The sequence below is a fragment of the Lissotriton helveticus genome, chromosome 8, assembly GCF_964261635.1.
Source record: "Lissotriton helveticus chromosome 8, aLisHel1.1, whole genome shotgun sequence".
NCBI lineage: Eukaryota > Metazoa > Chordata > Amphibia > Caudata > Salamandridae > Lissotriton > Lissotriton helveticus.
The window spans coordinates 1,679,609,111-1,679,627,232 of record NC_136069.1 but is presented as its reverse complement, the minus strand read 5'-3'; the positions used below and the strand labels follow the sequence as shown (position 1 = coordinate 1,679,627,232).

At 41.4% G+C, this 18,122-nt stretch overlaps 1 protein-coding gene across 4 annotated transcripts in view; it reads left to right on the top strand.

Moving 5' to 3' along the window:
• LOC144773622 (transient receptor potential cation channel subfamily M member 2-like) overlaps nt 1-18,122 on the top strand; it is a 1,628,848-nt gene that overhangs the window by 644,622 nt on the left and 966,104 nt on the right. For all 4 annotated transcript variants that reach the window (XM_078658771.1, XM_078658770.1, XM_078658769.1 and 1 more), the window contains one exon: nt 14,239-14,351. In XM_078658771.1, the coding sequence (XP_078514897.1) occupies nt 14,239-14,351 (113 nt within the window). The remainder of the gene's footprint in view (nt 1-14,238; nt 14,352-18,122) is intronic.

The following is an 18,122-nucleotide window of genomic DNA, read 5'->3' as shown; positions in this document are numbered from 1 at the left end:
TTCCAGGTATAAATATACCAGCCTCTGCCCTAGCAAGACACACGGTGGTTTGGAGCAGATCGGCTATCTACTTGCTCGACGCCCTGCTGTAGCGAGTGCCGAAGGAAGCCGACCCTCCCATTGACGCATTGAGAGAGAAGCTGTCTTTTCTCCTGCCGAGAAATCCAGCTCCTGTGTTTCCCTGTCACCCTTGCGGGTTGCTGGGAGATAGAGTCCTGAGAGAGAGATACAAGACCTCCTTCATTCTATAACCAAGGTACGGAGCTGATTAGACCCTTAGAGAATTCTTGATTCAGATTCTTGGCAGAAACTATCTTAACTACAACTGCAGCGTACTTACTCCTCCCACCTACTAGGCTTAGGTTAGGTACACCGGGGTAGGCCTATCTTAGAAACACCAGTTGAGTACGTTTAGTCATGATTTTATCAATGTATATATTTTATCCATTTTAAACACTGTATGGCTTAGAAACCATACCATGCGTTTACAGTATTATTTCATAATACTCTTTTTACTGTACGCACTTTACTTTACGACAAGTATTGCAATTGTAGCAATTCACTTCTCTTGCATGAGAAAGAAGACTGTTCAATAAATAACCTCTTTTATTGAAAACGCCCGTCTCTCTGCACTTCTGGTGAAACTAAGCATGCACGATTGACTAAGTAAAATAGCTATCTATTGTTACCGCGACTCTGGAGGTATACTCCTTATTCTGGAGGGAGCAAAGTTGTCATGTTTATGCGGTTGTCAGAAACTAATCCCTTCTTGTCTATTCAGGAAAGTTAACACCTTCTTGTTTACTCGAGAAATTTTCTAGTGACCTCTGAGCTAGCTGGCATTCATATTTAAGTCTAACATATTCAATAGAGACCTAGTCGACCTCAGTCCTACGTCTAAACTATCGTTTATGTTATTCCAATGCGCAGAGCCTATTGGGAATATAGGAACTACACTACATGGCGCCCAACGTTTGGTAAGGCGATAATTTAACGCTAGATACTAGAGTAACTCAGTCGTGCTTTTCACACAGACCCCTTTTTCCCGTAAAAACTCCAATAGTCTGGAGTGGGTAAAAGTTTAATATCCGCCAAAACTTAGTAGGATGAGAATCCTATGTATTAGTTCTTGGTTTAGTCAACGTTGAAGGATACAGTGTTCCAAAATATTGTGCACCTAATATTTGTCTCCTTGAAACTTGCTCTGCAAACCTTTCAGTTAGTAAAATGACGGAAAGTGAAGACAAAAAAGATGCTTTGGCAGCTCAACTTTTAGCGGAGGACACATGTCTCAGGCAAGATTACCCGGATCCTATAATCATCCCAGTCAATGTAAGGAAGAGTGTAACTTACAAACTTATAAATAATGGAGTATCATCAAGAGGTGGTACAGTCATATTTTTGGTAGAGGCCCATGAATATCTGCAGACAGAGGTATTCTATTCATGGATACATTTTCCGGCAGCAAATGCTGTGACACGCGATTTCCACTACTACAAAGCAGAGGAATCTCCAGCTGGATACGTTCCTTTCGAGGACGTTGAAATTCCACTAACCTACCAAGGGCATCAGCTCTGGTTTAATGGCGCACTAAAACATTAAAATCACATTACCAAGCTCGGTCCACTAGGTAGACCAAGAGCCACATGGCCGGTTCTAGCCAGCTATACACCACATCCTGACATTGCAGAAATGTCAGACAGAGAACTTTTAGTTCAGCTAAAAGAATTAATTAAAATACATAGACAATTGGTCCAATATGTCATGCGGACTTTAACAGTCCAACCAGTAATAAAAATTCCACAGCATACCCCTCACCAGGGGAATACAAATAAAATAACACCACAGACTATACAATCAGTTATTGGCAAATTACCCGCAAAACAGGAACAAATTCCGTTCTGGTTAGCTCAAAAAATTACTCAGATAGAGGCAGTATTTCCTGATACTACACCGCACGAAAAACACAGAATTCTGACAATCTGTCTACCAATGGGGAACGCACCACATGTGGAGGACTGTGACACTTGGGGAACAGTCTTTGCTTCAAAATACACAAAAACACATGGTGTTCCGTCTATGGCGGTTATACCAGACGTACTAAGACAGATTCAAAATGAATACGGTCCAGAGCCTCTAGGTATGAAATTACTGAAAGACTTTAAGCAAGTGTCGGCTATACTACTAGCCAACATAAAAGGAGAAGCAGCATCTGTGGAGATCCGCCAAAAATTGAAAGAAACAGATATAGCAGAACAACCTTTTGAATTTGCCAGAATAATTGAAAAATCCTATGAAGAATTAGGTAGAGATAGTTTGGGTGGGAAACCACTAAAACCACAACTAACTGAAAATCATGAAAAAACCTTTATTAAGAATAATCTCAGTGGGAGGGTAATAAACAAACCGCTCCCAGAGAAAAACAGTTTCAGTCCCGAGGAAGGTCTCCCCAACGGAGAAATAGATCTCCAGGACGAGGGGACAGGTCTCCACAACAGGAGCCCTCTTAAAAAAGATACAACTTTAGAAATAAGGATAATTTAATAAAACCTGACAGATATCAAGATAATGATACACGTCCTCCTCGATCTTTTCAGACTTCCTCACAGAAATCGGAAAGAAGAGGACGGTCAGAACATAAAGAAGAGCGCGTCAAGTCCAAAGACAAGGAACCTGCTCATCAAAGTAAAAAATTACATTTTCTCAAAAAGAAGGTAGCTAGTATTAAAATAAAACATGCTGAGGATTCTGAGGACACAACTCAAGAACGGAGAATGGGCCCAGACAATGCTAGACAGCGCAGCAGAAGTGACCATAGCTCGCAAGATCCTGATGAATCTTCTGGAGACAGTGGACAGGAATGAATACATTCAGGTGGAAACTGCAAACACCAGAGTTAGTGTACCCCATAAATTATATGAAATAACATTACGTATAGAAAGGGACAAAACTAGGAAAATAAGAGGTCTCTTTTGGGAGAATCTATCTAAAGGCTATGATATCCTTCTAGCAGAGAAAGACTGGCCACCAGAGTTTGTCAGGGAGTGCCCATGTGGCGAAGAAATGATTATGCTGCCTTCTCAAATCACATTCCAATTCATAAAAAATACACATATGCTAGAAAATGGGCAGTGGCCCAAGCCCCTGCATTATATAAAAATCATGTAGGATGGGATGAGGATTCTCCTCACCATAAAATTCAGTTACAAAATCAACCTACTGCACAGAGGCAGTATCCTGTTAAGCAAGAAGCTAAAAAACAAGTCAGGGTGATCTTAGATTAACTTGAATACCAGGGCGTGATTGAAACATGCACCTCACAAATGAACAACCCGTTGTTTCCTGTCTCCAAACCAGACGATTCATATCGTCTAGTCTTGGACTACACACACCTAAACTCTTGTTGCAAAACATTTGCAGTACAAAACTCATACAGTGCAGCCCTAATGAGTAACACCGTGCGCAAAAAATATAAAACAACATTAGATATTTCAAATGGTTTCTTCTGTCAAAACATTGCACCAGAAAGCAGGTACTTGACCGCTTTCTCCAGTATGGGGGCCCAGAGGCAATTCTGTTGTTTCCCCCAGGGATTCAAGAACAACCCAGGATTATTTTCAGCCAGGGTAACAGAAATACTACAAATGTATTATGTTGATGATATCTATCTTACAGACGATGACCTGGAGACACACTTGAAAAGAGTGAACACCATTATACTTGGGTTCGCAGCTCAAGGGTACAAATTCAAAAAATCCCGAATTGCCCACCTCACTGTCCTATTTTTAGGATATGAGTTATCAAGTGAAGGCAAAAGCCTAGCAGACAACTTCTTAGAGCAGTGTGCAGTACTCCAAGCTCCAAAAACGCTGAAAAACTTACAATCAATTCTAGGTTTCCTGAATTTCGGAAGAAATTACATTCTAAACTACGCAGAGAGGGTTAAACCTCTCTACGAGTTAATAAAACCTGATTTCAAACCAATTAATTGGACACAGAAACATACAAAAATCTTACGATCAATACAAACAGACATGTTAACTAAAACAAAACTGCAAACACACGCAAACGAACGCAACCTTGTAATCAGAGTCATCCCATGAAGATGTGGATTTACATACCTGACCTCTAATGAGAGAGAAACTGTACCAATAGCTTATAAATCACACTTGTACACACAAGCTGAAATGAAATTCAGTTCTACTGAAAAAATTCTGACTGCGGTCCAAACTGCTGTAGCAAAAGAAAGAGCCCAAGCCCAAGGGAAGAGCATATCTGTTTTAAAAGCAGTCCTTGAGGCGGTAACAAGACCGAGCATTCCAAATGCTATGGCATTAGATTCAAAATGGATACAATGGGTTAATTCTCTTACTGCAATAGACATGATACACGCATTTGATCCAAAATGAAAAAGCTAGAACATCTAGAATACGAACATGAATGTCCTCTGTCGATCGAAATTCTGCCTCTCGAACAGTACACCTGTGTAATCTACACAGACGTATCTGCACAACACTACGTTGTGGATAAACAAGTTTACAATGCAGCATGCGCGATGGTTAAAGGTCGCTGGCGCATAGGTAAATTCAGACCAATGGTCACTAAAACTGAATCACTCAAAAACTGTACAGCTCGGCGAGCTGAACTACGAGCTTTAAAGATGGCGCTTGAGAATGCCGATCGCGAATTCCCCACACTAATAGTGTGCGATTCGTATTATTGCGTCCATTCTTATAATAATTTCATGCAGACCTGGATTGAAAACAGTTACAAAGATGAGAAAGGAGTCACAATAAAGCATAAAAAACTATGGGAACAAGTAGTTCTTTTACAGGAAGAACTACGAAAGACTCACGTGATACATACGCAGAGTCTTTGTCGTGATGGCGTTCACGTTGCAGGGAATTCATTGGCTAACAAAGCCATGACGGCAGCTGTTCAACCGGCTTCCGTAGCTACAAAAAAGCGTTCTAAAAAACAAATAGATGGAGAAACCTTGGTGGCAGTAAAAGCCTCATTAAAAGGCGACTATGCGGCATTATCTCTAAATTATCCACTCAATAATACATACATATTTGAAGCGAACTCCGTTCCTTTTGCTCGAATCTCTGGAGTGGGGGACAGAGTAATTCTAAACACAAACCGGAGGGCTTACTTGATTCAAGAAGCACACATGGGAATGGGTCTGAGGCACCAAGAGATCTTGAAATCTCTAAAAGAATTGCAATCAAAATACTGGTGGCTGGGGATGAGCGTGCATGTTTATAACTTTGCATTAGATTGTCAGGACTGCAACAGAGATCGCAGTTGTGAACCGGACCAGATACCAGCCCAGACACTTCTATTAGACAGCATTAGGCTATCTATACGCAGACGTCCACACGGAAAAATACGATCCCATAAATATTAAGACGAGATTCATTTAGATGTGGCCCCAGCGCTCGGCTGACGCCAGAACTGTTATAAAAGATTTGCGAGTCTTTATCGGCACATACGCAATTGGCATGCTACATTCTGACCAAGGTCCTTAAAAGGAGGCCATGGCCAGCTTAGGCATTGCAATGCGGTACTCTAGTCCATTCCATCCAGAGGGAAATGCGGTAGTGGGAAGAAAAAACCGTGACATAAAGCAATAAGTGTCCAACGTGGTCTTAATAATCTGCCAAGACATTCTCTGGGTGGAATCACTCCGTATGAACTTTTGTTTGGTACTAGAATGATAATCGAAGACCTCGATAGTCAGACTTCAGTGGTGGAAGAAAAAACCTTTGATATCAAAGATCGTTTGGCTGTTTTACAGGACTTAAATGAAAAGAGAAGAAGTCTAAGTAACACAAAGCTAAAGCCAACGGCCACTGAGGAAAAACCACCTGTCCCAGCAAGACCTGTCTGGATTCCAAAGATTGGGGATCTGGTCAGAGAAAAGATCACGTGAAGAAGGAATATGGGCCTTCTTACAGAAAAGCAGTACCTGTCTTAGCTATCAGCGGAACAAGATCAGTAGTACTACCGCCCCTTGCTGGTAAAAAGGAGAACAGAGTTGTATCAATCGACCTGGTAAAACCACAAGCATGTGGCCAATAATAAGTAGTAGGCCCAGTGGACTCCCAAGATGTAGCAGAAGATCAATCCTTGCTACAATTCAAGAGGTTCAAACTGAGAGACTAATCACATTTGATAAACCTGCAGTGAATAAAAAAAGACTATGCAACTAAGCCATGGAACTTGTGCCTCTTGAAACCCAAATTGCAACAGTTCGTTAAGAAACACCAATCTACAATGATGTAGCCTCTGACCATACAAATCCAAAGATTAATGAAAATCCGGAAGCAATTCCAACAATTGACAGAACTGCATCTGGCTACTTCATCAATTTCGATGACTTTTCTGAAAATCCAAGTGAACATGAAGAAAAGCCAGCAAATATAACTTTCAAAGAAAAAATAACTGAACTCTTTCATCAACTTGGAGAAACATATCTGATTTCACCATGGATTGAATCGTGGATTGTGTTAGGTCTACTTTTCCTCCTACTCTGGCTCATTTTGGTTTTAAGCTTGGGAACATTTATTGATGGAAAATACAGTACAATGGACACAGCAAGTCAGAACATCAACTTGGTTCTAAAGCCTCACAGATCCTCTCACATTGAAAAAAGAGAACTATCATCAGTAAACATCACAGCCATTCCTATACCTGGTGGTGTAGCATAGGACGCTACTGATTACGACATCTATGGCCCGGTTGAACTCTTTAAATATCCACACCAGTTCAAGGTTTCATTAAGTGACTTTGTATCACCTAGTACTTACTCTGATGATTGGGACTTTGAAAATATTAATAATATGATGTCAGATTTAGAAATGTCAGCAAATTTTACAGGTTAATGGGGGTTGCGAGGAGCACTCCATTAATCTATCTTTATCACTAGAATCGATCGGTGCTGCGGCTATTAGGATAGTCAATCCTATTGAAGAAATGTGCGTTATGACGGGTTATGAACCCATCTAGCCGTGCACTGTTCACACGGTGTGTTACACCTTATAAGTCTTAAACAATTGTTATACTAATCTTTTTACCAGAAAACATTACTTTATTTTAACACTTAATTCTCATTTGTATGATTGATCATAAACTCTTACATCAGTGCAAATGATTTCATATTATCAGCATATGATTCTTCTAATACATTTCCTTATCTAACTTTACATATACAATATGCTTTACTTTGTCATTTCACAACACAGTTTCTTATTCATGCCCAATGCATTTCGGTACTGAGAGTACCTTCATCAGGGGCCATCTGAAATAAAACGAAAATAACAAACATGTATGAATGTCATGTGTGATTTGTGGATGCCCATGTATGTGATTTTGATGACAATACAAATCATACCTGTGTAAAGAAATCACCGTTCGTTGATAAAGCTGAAAATGATAATGATATATGTATGTCACGTGTCTGTCAAATACTGACTCACTGTGGCTCAGCAAAAATTGTGGTCTCAATAGAGTTAAATGCTTACCGCGTTCCGTGTATTAGATCGGCAAACCGTCTGAATAGAAAACAATAGGCGCATTCATCGTTATGATGAAACTGTATGTTTCGAATTTTCACAAACAGATTACGTTCTTTTAAATAAACCAGACATACCTGTTGTGTGGTCGATTTGTTACTCCACCCTGAAAAGATATTTATATATGCCAGTTGTTGTAGCGGGAAATTTACAGAACATGATTATTTAGAAGGTTCATCAGATTATGAAGAAATGTATTGCTATAATCATTATGGTCACCACTATTTGCATAAATCTGCTAATCCTAGAAATGTTTTTACTTATAATCAATGGGAACATTGTCCCACACTGCCAAAAGGCAGCTCGAAAACATTTTATGAGAAATTCCCATACTTCTCAGGGTTTAATAACACTGATCTAGAAATGTTTTATTTTAAAGTTATGAATAAGACAGGAATGAAAAACATGTTGACAAATACTAAACTGATTTATTCTACAAAATGTTATGAAAAAATGTCTACATTTGGTTTTGAATTTTGGAAAAACAACATTGAGACAAAAACGGTCTCGGGTACTAAAGAATGGCAGGTACAAGGTTTAGAATCATTATTTAGAGCCGGCATGATCCCAGAACAGATAATATTCCTGAATGACACCATTCAACAAACAACCTGTCTTGGCCTAGCCAAGATAAAGGACTTAAACAAACCGTCTATACCAAAGCCCATACCTGATAGTAATAGCACTACAGATATGGAGATAGACGTATCCCATATTTTACACCAAAACAGAACTAATCCTGATTGGGGAAAATGGTTGATCTGGCCCACAGACACTAATAACTGTCACGATAGATTCCTGAACAACAGACAGGGGTTCAAACAGAACAGGCCTGACCCAAGATATTCCCAGAGACAACATCCAGGGATAATAACAACATACAGTCTAGGGAAACTGAAATTAAGCAACACTTGACTTTACTTAAAGAAGGTGCTGACTTGCGAGATTTCTTATTGGCACCTCACAAACAGCGTCAAAAACGTTTCATATATACGCCGGTATATACGCTGCTTACAACGAAGCTTGGAAAGTAACGCAAATTGAAACTGCGGAAAAAATACGAGAAATTGATCGTATTAATTTGGACAAATCACTGTCTGTAGTGGACAATGGGTTTATGACTCTGTCCTCCAGAATTTATTCACTGGACAGCATTGTATCATCTGCTATTGATATAATAGGACAGGATATGCTAATGTTACAACATGGCCAGTCCCAATTACGTTCTATTGTACAGTTAGGCTGGAAGTTACAAAACCTCCGTTCAGGCTACGTGCCATGGCGTCTAATCAACACAACGTCATTGTTTTCTATCTTTAACGTTACAGATAAACAAATCTCTTTGGCACAAAAAGGAGCAGACCATACGGTGCTGAGCATTGAAAAACTAGAAAGATTACCATTGACAGGGGGAACATCCTTTACAACGCAACCGCTACAACGCGGTTGCGTTACGACGCAGCTTTAACAACGAAAGTCGTTACAACGACTTTCGAAGAAGGGCGCTCTAGGATAGGGGATAGTTTAATTTACTATCCAACACTTTCCCTACTATCCACGGGGACTGGTGTTGGAATAGTAAATAAAACTATTCACTATCAGCGCCCCCTAACGCAAGTCGTTATAACGACTTGCGTTGGTAAAACTGCGCCGTACAGGGACGCGTTGTAACTGTACGCGTCGTACCATCATACATCCCATTGACAGTCTCCGAAAGACCTGTCATTGAATGGATAATACATGGCACCATTACAATTCCGATAACAACTTTTCAGTTTCAATATTACCAAAAGCACATACGAGCGGGCATGTATGAAAGGTTGGGTAAAGGGTACATCAAGTCAACCTGGGATTTACCTTACACACACACATGTTGGAGTGGGGGAAAAAAGAGGTATTTCTTAGTGGTAAAAAGTGTAAAAATTCACTGAGCGGTACTCTTCTGTGTCAAGGAATTAACTTACATGAAGCCTGCGAAGGTTCTTCAAATAACCTTTCATGTCACCTGCAAGGCACCCCTGCTACACAAATAGAGCCTTTTTTTCAGACAACTTTTCAACGGCAGTTACGTTATGATAAGTGACCCCAGCTGTTGTGGCATGGTGCCAGGAACGGCATATCTCGTCAGTGTTACATCCAGGGTCACTTGCTGTATGCAAGTATTGTATCCAAACAGCAAACCAGACAAGGAGGCAACGATATGGACTTCTCTGTATATCTGTTCTATTCAAATTGATACTTTAAGCAGAATGAAGTATATTCTTTTACAAACAACTGTGCCTTTAACCTCGTCTAGAGAAACGTATGATCTGCAAGTTGCAAGGACAGCAGCAGAGATACATGCATTATTATCAACAAATTGCCCTGTAAATTTCGTAGAAATGTTAAGTCAAATCTTAAACATGTCTGATACCAGTGGCATTGCACATGTATTTAAGACAATTTTTTCGGGACTGTTAGCACCCTTTGAAGCAGTCCTGAGCATCTTCCCGAATTTCGTGCACTCTGTGTTCGGCGGCCTGCCTCTCATCTTGGGACTCGTAGCAGGAATCTTATTTTTGTTCCCTCTGCTCCGATATGGCAAGTCCAGGCACAGACAAAACTCAGGCTACCATGGAAGAAACACTCCTAGCAATGAGATACCGAGACCGGATTACTAAAGTTCTCGGCTTGTCTCTGCTAAGGGATCTGAATCCTACCTGGGTTCTTTCATTCAGACCAATCTGGCAAGATTGCATCCTACCTGTTCTACGATGCCTGCTCTGCGGAAAAGAATGCGTGTTAGACGTCTGTCTCACACTCCCATCAGCAGTACCTATGGATGTCGATACTTTGCTTGGTTCGGTAACGGCTCATGCAACGTGTTGTCCCCATCGGCTACCTATTCTGATGACGGCATTCGTTGAGACCTCACCATTACGATTAGGTGGCGGTAAGGTACGAGATGGCAGCGGCACACAGGTACAACCTTCTGTGACCATTGCTGATCTAGACACCAATGACGGCAATGCTTCTCACATATGCACTATTTCTACTTTTTCAGACATGGTCCAACTTTCACCTACTATTGTAGACAAATTCTTTGCCAGCCTATCCGAGTTAATGTTCTCTCCTAACAACAAGAATAACTTTTGAAAACACAAGCACACAGCGTTCCCTGAACTCTGAGTTCGGCCTTCAACAGAACTTCAAAAAAACTATTGGAACCATTTTTCCCTGAAAGCAAATTTTTTACACCATTCCCAAAATATTTACCTTTCTTGGCACATAATACTCTGCTTAAAGTAGAACTATTCTTAGAGAACAAGATTTCTATTTTTGAAAGCTCTAGAGACAATATTTTGACTTAGCCTCTAGCACATGTACAGTCTTGTATAAATATATGATGAAATGGTCTCGACCTTCTCTTCTGTATTAAGAGCCATTTCTTAAATGTAAATTTCGTGATTCATTCAGTCGCAGTTTCAATGTACAATATATGCATTATCTGAATGATACCACTGCTTGAAAACGTACAGTATAATACTCATTTTTCGTGTATATACCATTTCAAATGCATTTTATGTATTTTGGGGTGGGATGGAAAACACATGCATAGTTATGTTTAAAATTACTTCGTATTTATTAATGATGGACATTATACGTGGAGTGGGTGTTGTAAACAAATCATATCCTTATAAAGGCATAAGAATCATACTCATATTAAGTCATAGCCAATGCAGTACAAATACGGCAAGGCTACTCCCATAGACTCCTAGAAAGCACAACGTGTTCTTAAACAAACCAAGCCTCCAGCAGCCCGGGAATTCCCCCTGCTTCTGTATTGATTTGTCCTAGAACTCCTGAAGTCCTGAAAGAACTGCGAGTTCTTAGTGACGTCTTATGTCCAACCTTACGTCAAACTCTGCACCTTCCAGGTATAAATATACCAGCATCTGCCTTAGCAAGACACACAGTGGTTTGGAGCAGATCGGCTATCTACTTGCCCGGCGCCCTGCTGTAGCGAGTGCCGAAGGAAGCCGACCCTCCCATTGACGCACTGAGAGAGACGCTGTCTTTTCTCCTGCCGAGAAATTCAGCTCCTGTGTTTCCCTGTCACCCTTGCGGGTTGCTGGGAGATCGAGTCCTGAGAGAGAGATACAAGACCTCCTTCATTCTATAACCAAGGTACGGAGCTGATTAGACCCTTAGAGAATTCTTGATTCAGATTCTTGGCAGAAACTATCTTAACTACAACTGCAGCTCACTTACTCTTCCCACGTACTAGGCTTAGGTTAGGTACACCGGGGTAGGCGTATCTTAGAAGCACCAGTTGAGTACGTTTAGTTATGATTTTATCAATGTATATATTTTATCCATTTTAAACACTGTATGGCTTAGAAACCATACCATGCTTTTACAGTATTAGTTCATAATACTCTTTTTACTGTACGCACTTTACTTTACGACAAGTATTGCAATTGTAGCAATTCACTTCTCTTGCATGAGAAAGAAGACTGTTCAATAAATACCCTCTTTTATAGAAAATGCCCGTCTCTTTGTTTCTCTGCACTTCTGGTGAAACTAAGCATGCACGATTGACTGAGTAAAATAGCTATCTATTGTTTCCGCGACTCTGGAGGTATACTCCTTATTCTGGAGGGAGCAAAGTTGTCAGGTTTATCCCTTCTTGTCTATTCAGGAAAGTTAACACCTTCTTGTTTACTCGAGAAAGTTTCTAGTGACCTCCGAGCTAGCTGGCATTCATAATTAAGTCTATCATATTCAATAGAGACCTAGTCGACCTCAGTCCAACGTCTAAACTATCGTTGATGTTATTCTTATGCGCAGAGCCTATTGGGAATATAGGAACTACACCACAGGGCCCTTAGTGCCTGGATCCTCAATTAAAAGGATCAGGACTGCATTCTGAGGTTGACAAGGGAGGCTGGCTGCTGGTCCTTTGAAAACAATGCTATCTCTATCTATCTAGATTACACAAGGAGGATGCAATCACAACGCAAATCTACCACAGAAGTGAAAGCAAAACCTTTGGCATTGAATCTCCAGTATATATTGCTGTATCCTGCCTGCCTCAAAGTGATCTCCAAAGGCAGAGACCATTTCTTTGACACTTCCGGTGAGGCATGGACGTGGCTGGAGATGTTGCATAAAACTAGGCTTCATCATGGGAGCTCTTGGAGCGGAGATTACAGTGGCAAACCCCAAACCGCAGGAGTTGCAAACAATCTAGGTGCCAGAGGGGGCCCAGTCGGGATCTTCCAATCTCACGATTAGACCTGAGGGCAAGATGAGTTGAAGGAGGACCAGTGCGCTGCAGAACAGAACACCGATCTTGGCCCAGAGCAGTCTGTGGGAGAACATGCTGAGGAGATTGAGCCTTCACAATTGAGTGACACTCAGACACTCTGAGTCTAGCCCCCTTAGCGAGAAAGGGGGGAGACCACTAGCATCCGGCTGGGCCCGACCAAAACCTGTGTGATTATGTGTGAGAGAGAGATATGCCTCTCTCCCATGCAGGTGCCTATTGACACCTTGCCTGGGAGTTGTTCACATGCCTTCCTAGGAGGGCAGAAGGCTGTCTGCAAGGTAGACCCCGAGTACAGCAATAATTAGACACTGTAAATCTTCGGGTACGTAATTGGCAAACTCTAAAGTTGCACTTTGTCCACCAGTAACATTACATTTGATTTAAACCATTCAATTGGCTTCAATGCACTGATTCTTTTGATATCTCACATTACCAACTTTAAAAGTCCCAATCAGCATTAAGTAAGGCTGGGATGTCAGCCTGTAACTCTTTACTTGCCATTTGAGCTACTAGAGACTTTCCACAGTATAAATAACAATTTAGGGGTTTCACTGCTGGAACATATAAAAGTATTTTCCACTTTTCAACTTACAGTGCCCTGCCTTAGGGCTCGATAGGCCGACCTTTGGGGTGACAAATATATTTAAAGGGGAGGTTTGAGCTTTGCAACTGCCTTAAATGAAAAATTAGAGGCAGCAGTCTTTTAACTGCCCTTCCAGTCTGCAGTGGCAAACTGGGAGACTTGTTTTACCTTGTCATACTTATGGTGGCATAACTAGTGCCGCAGTCGATGAGAGATCACTTCAACTTACAGGCCCTAGGTACCCCTGGTACAATATATCAGAGACTTACAAGTAAGATGAGCTATGCCAATTAGGGAAAGGCCAAATACATTTGAATCATTTTAAGGGTTGGAGTACATGCACTCACTCCTGATTAGCAGGGTCAGGGCTTTTCAGGGCCATTAAACCAGTGCCTGGTAGTCAGAATCGGAGCAAAAACTGTGGGGAAACCTGCATGTAGCTTGTTTTCTTACAGTACGCCGGAATCCGAATAGGGTCTCAAACCATGTCCGTCCAACCATCACTGTGATCTCACATTCTCAATCCTCCTTAAATCCTGGTTCATCTTCTAGAGAAGTCATGTCCTCTGTTAGGTGCACAACCAATTATGTAACTTCGCATTGGGGATTAGATGGACTATTGGAAATATTTTTCAGCTCGCGCAACATGCTGTAAGCTTTATTCGTGCAATCTTGTTTGTGAAACCTAGGTTTTCATGTATTATTCATCTTTTTTCAGTAATAGCATGACCATAGCTGCTACAGTTTGGCTTTCTCTCTCATTACAGATGTTTCTGACCAAGATCTGGTTTGGGGAGCTGTCAGTGGACTCCGCTTTGATTCCGATTTTAATATGCATTGCGCTTTTCCCTTTAGTTTGCACTTCTTTTCTCAAGTTCAGGTAAGAGCTCCACACTAATAGTACACCGACACCATTAATGCATGAAAGACTAATACATTTGAAATGTATTACAACAATTCTGCTAAGTGCTGTTTTGACTGCAGTGTAACAGATAACATTCTTGTATACAGACTGTCACGTAAATGAGTTTCCCAGTGAGTTTGTGAGTGAGTGAATCAAATTTATCAATTGTTATCTTAATCACGGTCTTATTGTAAGGCACTTGTTATCTATTTCTTCCTCAGAGTGCTGTAAACTATATTAATTCTAGAAGACCAGGCTCCAATACCCTAAAGAGCCCTATGTAGAAACAGAAGTATTTGCTAGGTTTGGAAAACCTGTGCCATCCTGTATTGTTGGAAATATTGCTGGCATACATTTTTGTTTTCTGCCAATGGACTAATCAATCTGTGATTTGTTGATTTTGATTGCGGCACCCTATATGTGAGCCTATAAAAAGACTACAGTCCTTTCTACTGTGCCCATTGATAGATGCTGCTTTTTGAGGCAGGGTTCCCCTGTTGTGGATAGATGGCGAGCGCTCTCATTAGTGTGTTAGCTTGTGATGATCTCTGTAAAATGGGTAAACTTTACATTCTCCTTCACAAAGAGTTAAGTGTTAGGTACATTACAATTTGTCCACCTCATCAAACTATTGGGTTTTGTGGCAAGCTTTAAAAACTTGTCAAAGACTGTCATGGTTCATTGTAAGAACCATTGAGAAGGAAGCGACTTATCAAATTGCCATACATTTTGCTCACCTATCAAGGGGTGCCACAGAAAGAAGACATTTTAGGATAATAGTCTAAGGGGGTGTCGCAGTACCAGTGTTTGGCAGTTTGTTATGCTCAAGTTATTTCAGATCTGGGCTGGAGTAATGTACTACCAATATGGGTCCCTTTTTGGCTGCAGTAACTTCAGGAGGGCAGTTTGTGAGTAGCAAAGGGCTTACTATGTTTGGTGTGGGTACACATCCTTCTCTAAACCCCTCCCATACCCTTTCTTCACCAAGCTTTGGCAGAGTTTGCAGAGTACTGCTACCCAGAGATCCGCAAAGTGGCAAAAAACCTCTGCCTCACTAAGCAGAGTTCCGCAAGCAAAGGAGTGAGTTAGGGTCATGTTGTTTGTTCTGATTTTCAGCGCAGGATGTTTGTCTGCACTGTAAAATCATTGCAAACAGCACCATGCATAATGCAAGTGGGCACAAGCTGGCGTTGCTTCCTTTCTGTCATTTAAGTAGATTTTTCACTCGAGCAGCAGCTTCTTCAAGGCAAATGGAAGGTTTCTCAATGTGAGTGGTTGCGAACATCTGGGACAACTCGCATTGAGAAACCTGACCGCCCACTTTGAGGAATCTCACCAGGAGATTGATTTTCCTTGCTCGTGCTTGCCCACTTGATGTTGATAAGCGCAAACAAGGACAAATCTCACAGGGAGGTGTTTTTTTTGCTTGCATTTGCCAACTCGACACAGAGTGCGGAGAGCAGAATACTCTGCAAACTCCACAAACAAGCAGAGTTCACCGCCCAGACTTACTCCTAACTACTCCACCCTCCTCTTTAGTAGTATTTTCTATTTCCCAGCAAATCCCTCTATTCCTTTAACATTTACTACTAAAACATATACTTAGGTGTGCTGAGACTCCACAGTCGAGCTAGAGATCTCCACACACACAAAGATGTTTGCCCTATAGGTTCTAAATGTTGATACTATCCACTGGAAGGTCAGTTTCTGGAGATTTTCTTAATCCCAACAAAAGTTGGCTTCTGAGACAACGTTTGCAGTATTTTGGTCATCCCTGTATTACTTGCACCATACATTTATCTTTTTGACACTCTGTTATATCCTCCTATTGGAGTGTTAGCTATGTTGTGTACACACATTCCAAATAGATGAAGGTCAGTTGGAGTTGAAAGAGAGTGGATGCTGAACATTTGTTCGATGGCTAAGGAGTATTAACCAGGAGTTTCAATGGGTGTGAGTGACTGTATCTGTGTGTTGCTGGGTGTTTGAGTGGCTGTATCGGAGTATGAGTGGGTGTGTGGCTGGGTGTGTGTATATATATACACAAATATATATATATACTAGCAGCCCGTCCCGACGTTGTCCGGGTATGAACTGCTGCCGGCCAGTAGTATATTGTTTTGTAGGATTTCGTTTTGATAGCATTTCTTATCTGTGTCAGGCCTGTGAAACGCTCCGATTCACAGTGCACTGCTGATGCACTTAAGAGTGCGCGTTCAGTTGTGTGTGAACTCGAGTTTCCCTACTTTATTTTTCCTTCCAATATTATATAGCGCGAACTCAACAACATGGCATGAGCACAATTTACATTACAGAAGAACACATTCATTTGTGGTAGTCACGGGGAGACAAAGCGATTTGCCTGGAATCACAGGATGTTGAGCTGATGCCGAGATTCGAACGTAGCTCCCCAGCTCTAAAGTTCGCAATTCTAGAACTTGTGGTGGGAAGTGTGTCTAAAAGTGTATGTCGGTGCTGGCCATCAATGAAAGAGACCTGTGCATTTCTCAAATCGGTGGTGAAAAAATATGAGTATGTTGCTGGAGATGTGGGCCGCCGTGCCACCAATGTACTTACCGGGGGAGGGTAAACACCCATTATTCCGCAACTTTCTTTCCGCATACCATCACTTCGCATACTTTCATTACGAATGTACCATGACTCCGCAATGCCATTATAAAGCATGGCATTACATTTTATATGCTTTTACCACACATACATTTACAACGAAATTTGTTGTAAATGCATGAATGATAAAAGCATGTTTTTTTATGTTTAGATAAGGTAAGTATGGGTATAGGGGTATATGTTTTGGGGTACTGAGGTATTTTAGGGTTCAGGGGTAGGTTTGGGTTTTTGGGGTACAGGGGTATTTTTAGGGTTCAGGGGTAGGTTTGGGTTTTGGGGTACAGGGGTATTTTAAGGGTTCAGGGCTAGGTTTGGGTTTTGGGGTACGGGGGTATTTTAGGGTGAGGGGTAGGTTTGGGTTTTGGGGTGCAGGGGTATTTTTAGGGTTTTAGGGATAGGTATGGGTTTTGGGGTACAGGGTATATTATAGGGTTAAGATGGGTTAGTGTTTAACGGTGTTGGAGTATTCTAAGGAGTAAGGGTGGGTTATGATTATGGGGAGCAGGGGTATTTAAAGGGAGCAGGGTGGACACCTGGAGCTGGAATGTACAGAACCTGGGAAGAAAAAACAATGAAATATTGGGCACAATGCTCTCTTTTTTTCCGTAATCCCGCGCCCTGGACACACCGACGCCCCCAGCGCACGCCCACAGCACACGATATGAGACATGGCATGAGGGGGGAACGTACCACATGCCCCCAGCGTTTGTCACGCCCCCAGCACACGCCCACAGCACAACACAGACACGCCCACAAGGGACTACTTTGCTGGCACGGTTCTTTTACCTTTTAAATGTATATGGTGGGTATCTGCATAGCCTGTGTCCTTCTGCTGCAACTGCCCTTTCCAACGCTGTATTGGGTGTTGTGATTGGTGCTGTGCTTCCTGAGATTACCCGCCTCAAAGGTTTGGGCTCTCTCTTTATTATATTAGTATGGATATATATGAAAAACCTCCCACTTGACCTAAATATATTCAACCATGGCTAAGCATAGCTCAATGTGCCTTCCCTTGCTACAGTCATCAGTGGATTCAACATAAATGCATATATTTAACATACCAAACACACACATTCAGACATCAAGTACATTACTATTCCAGCTTTTATTGGCATGCCA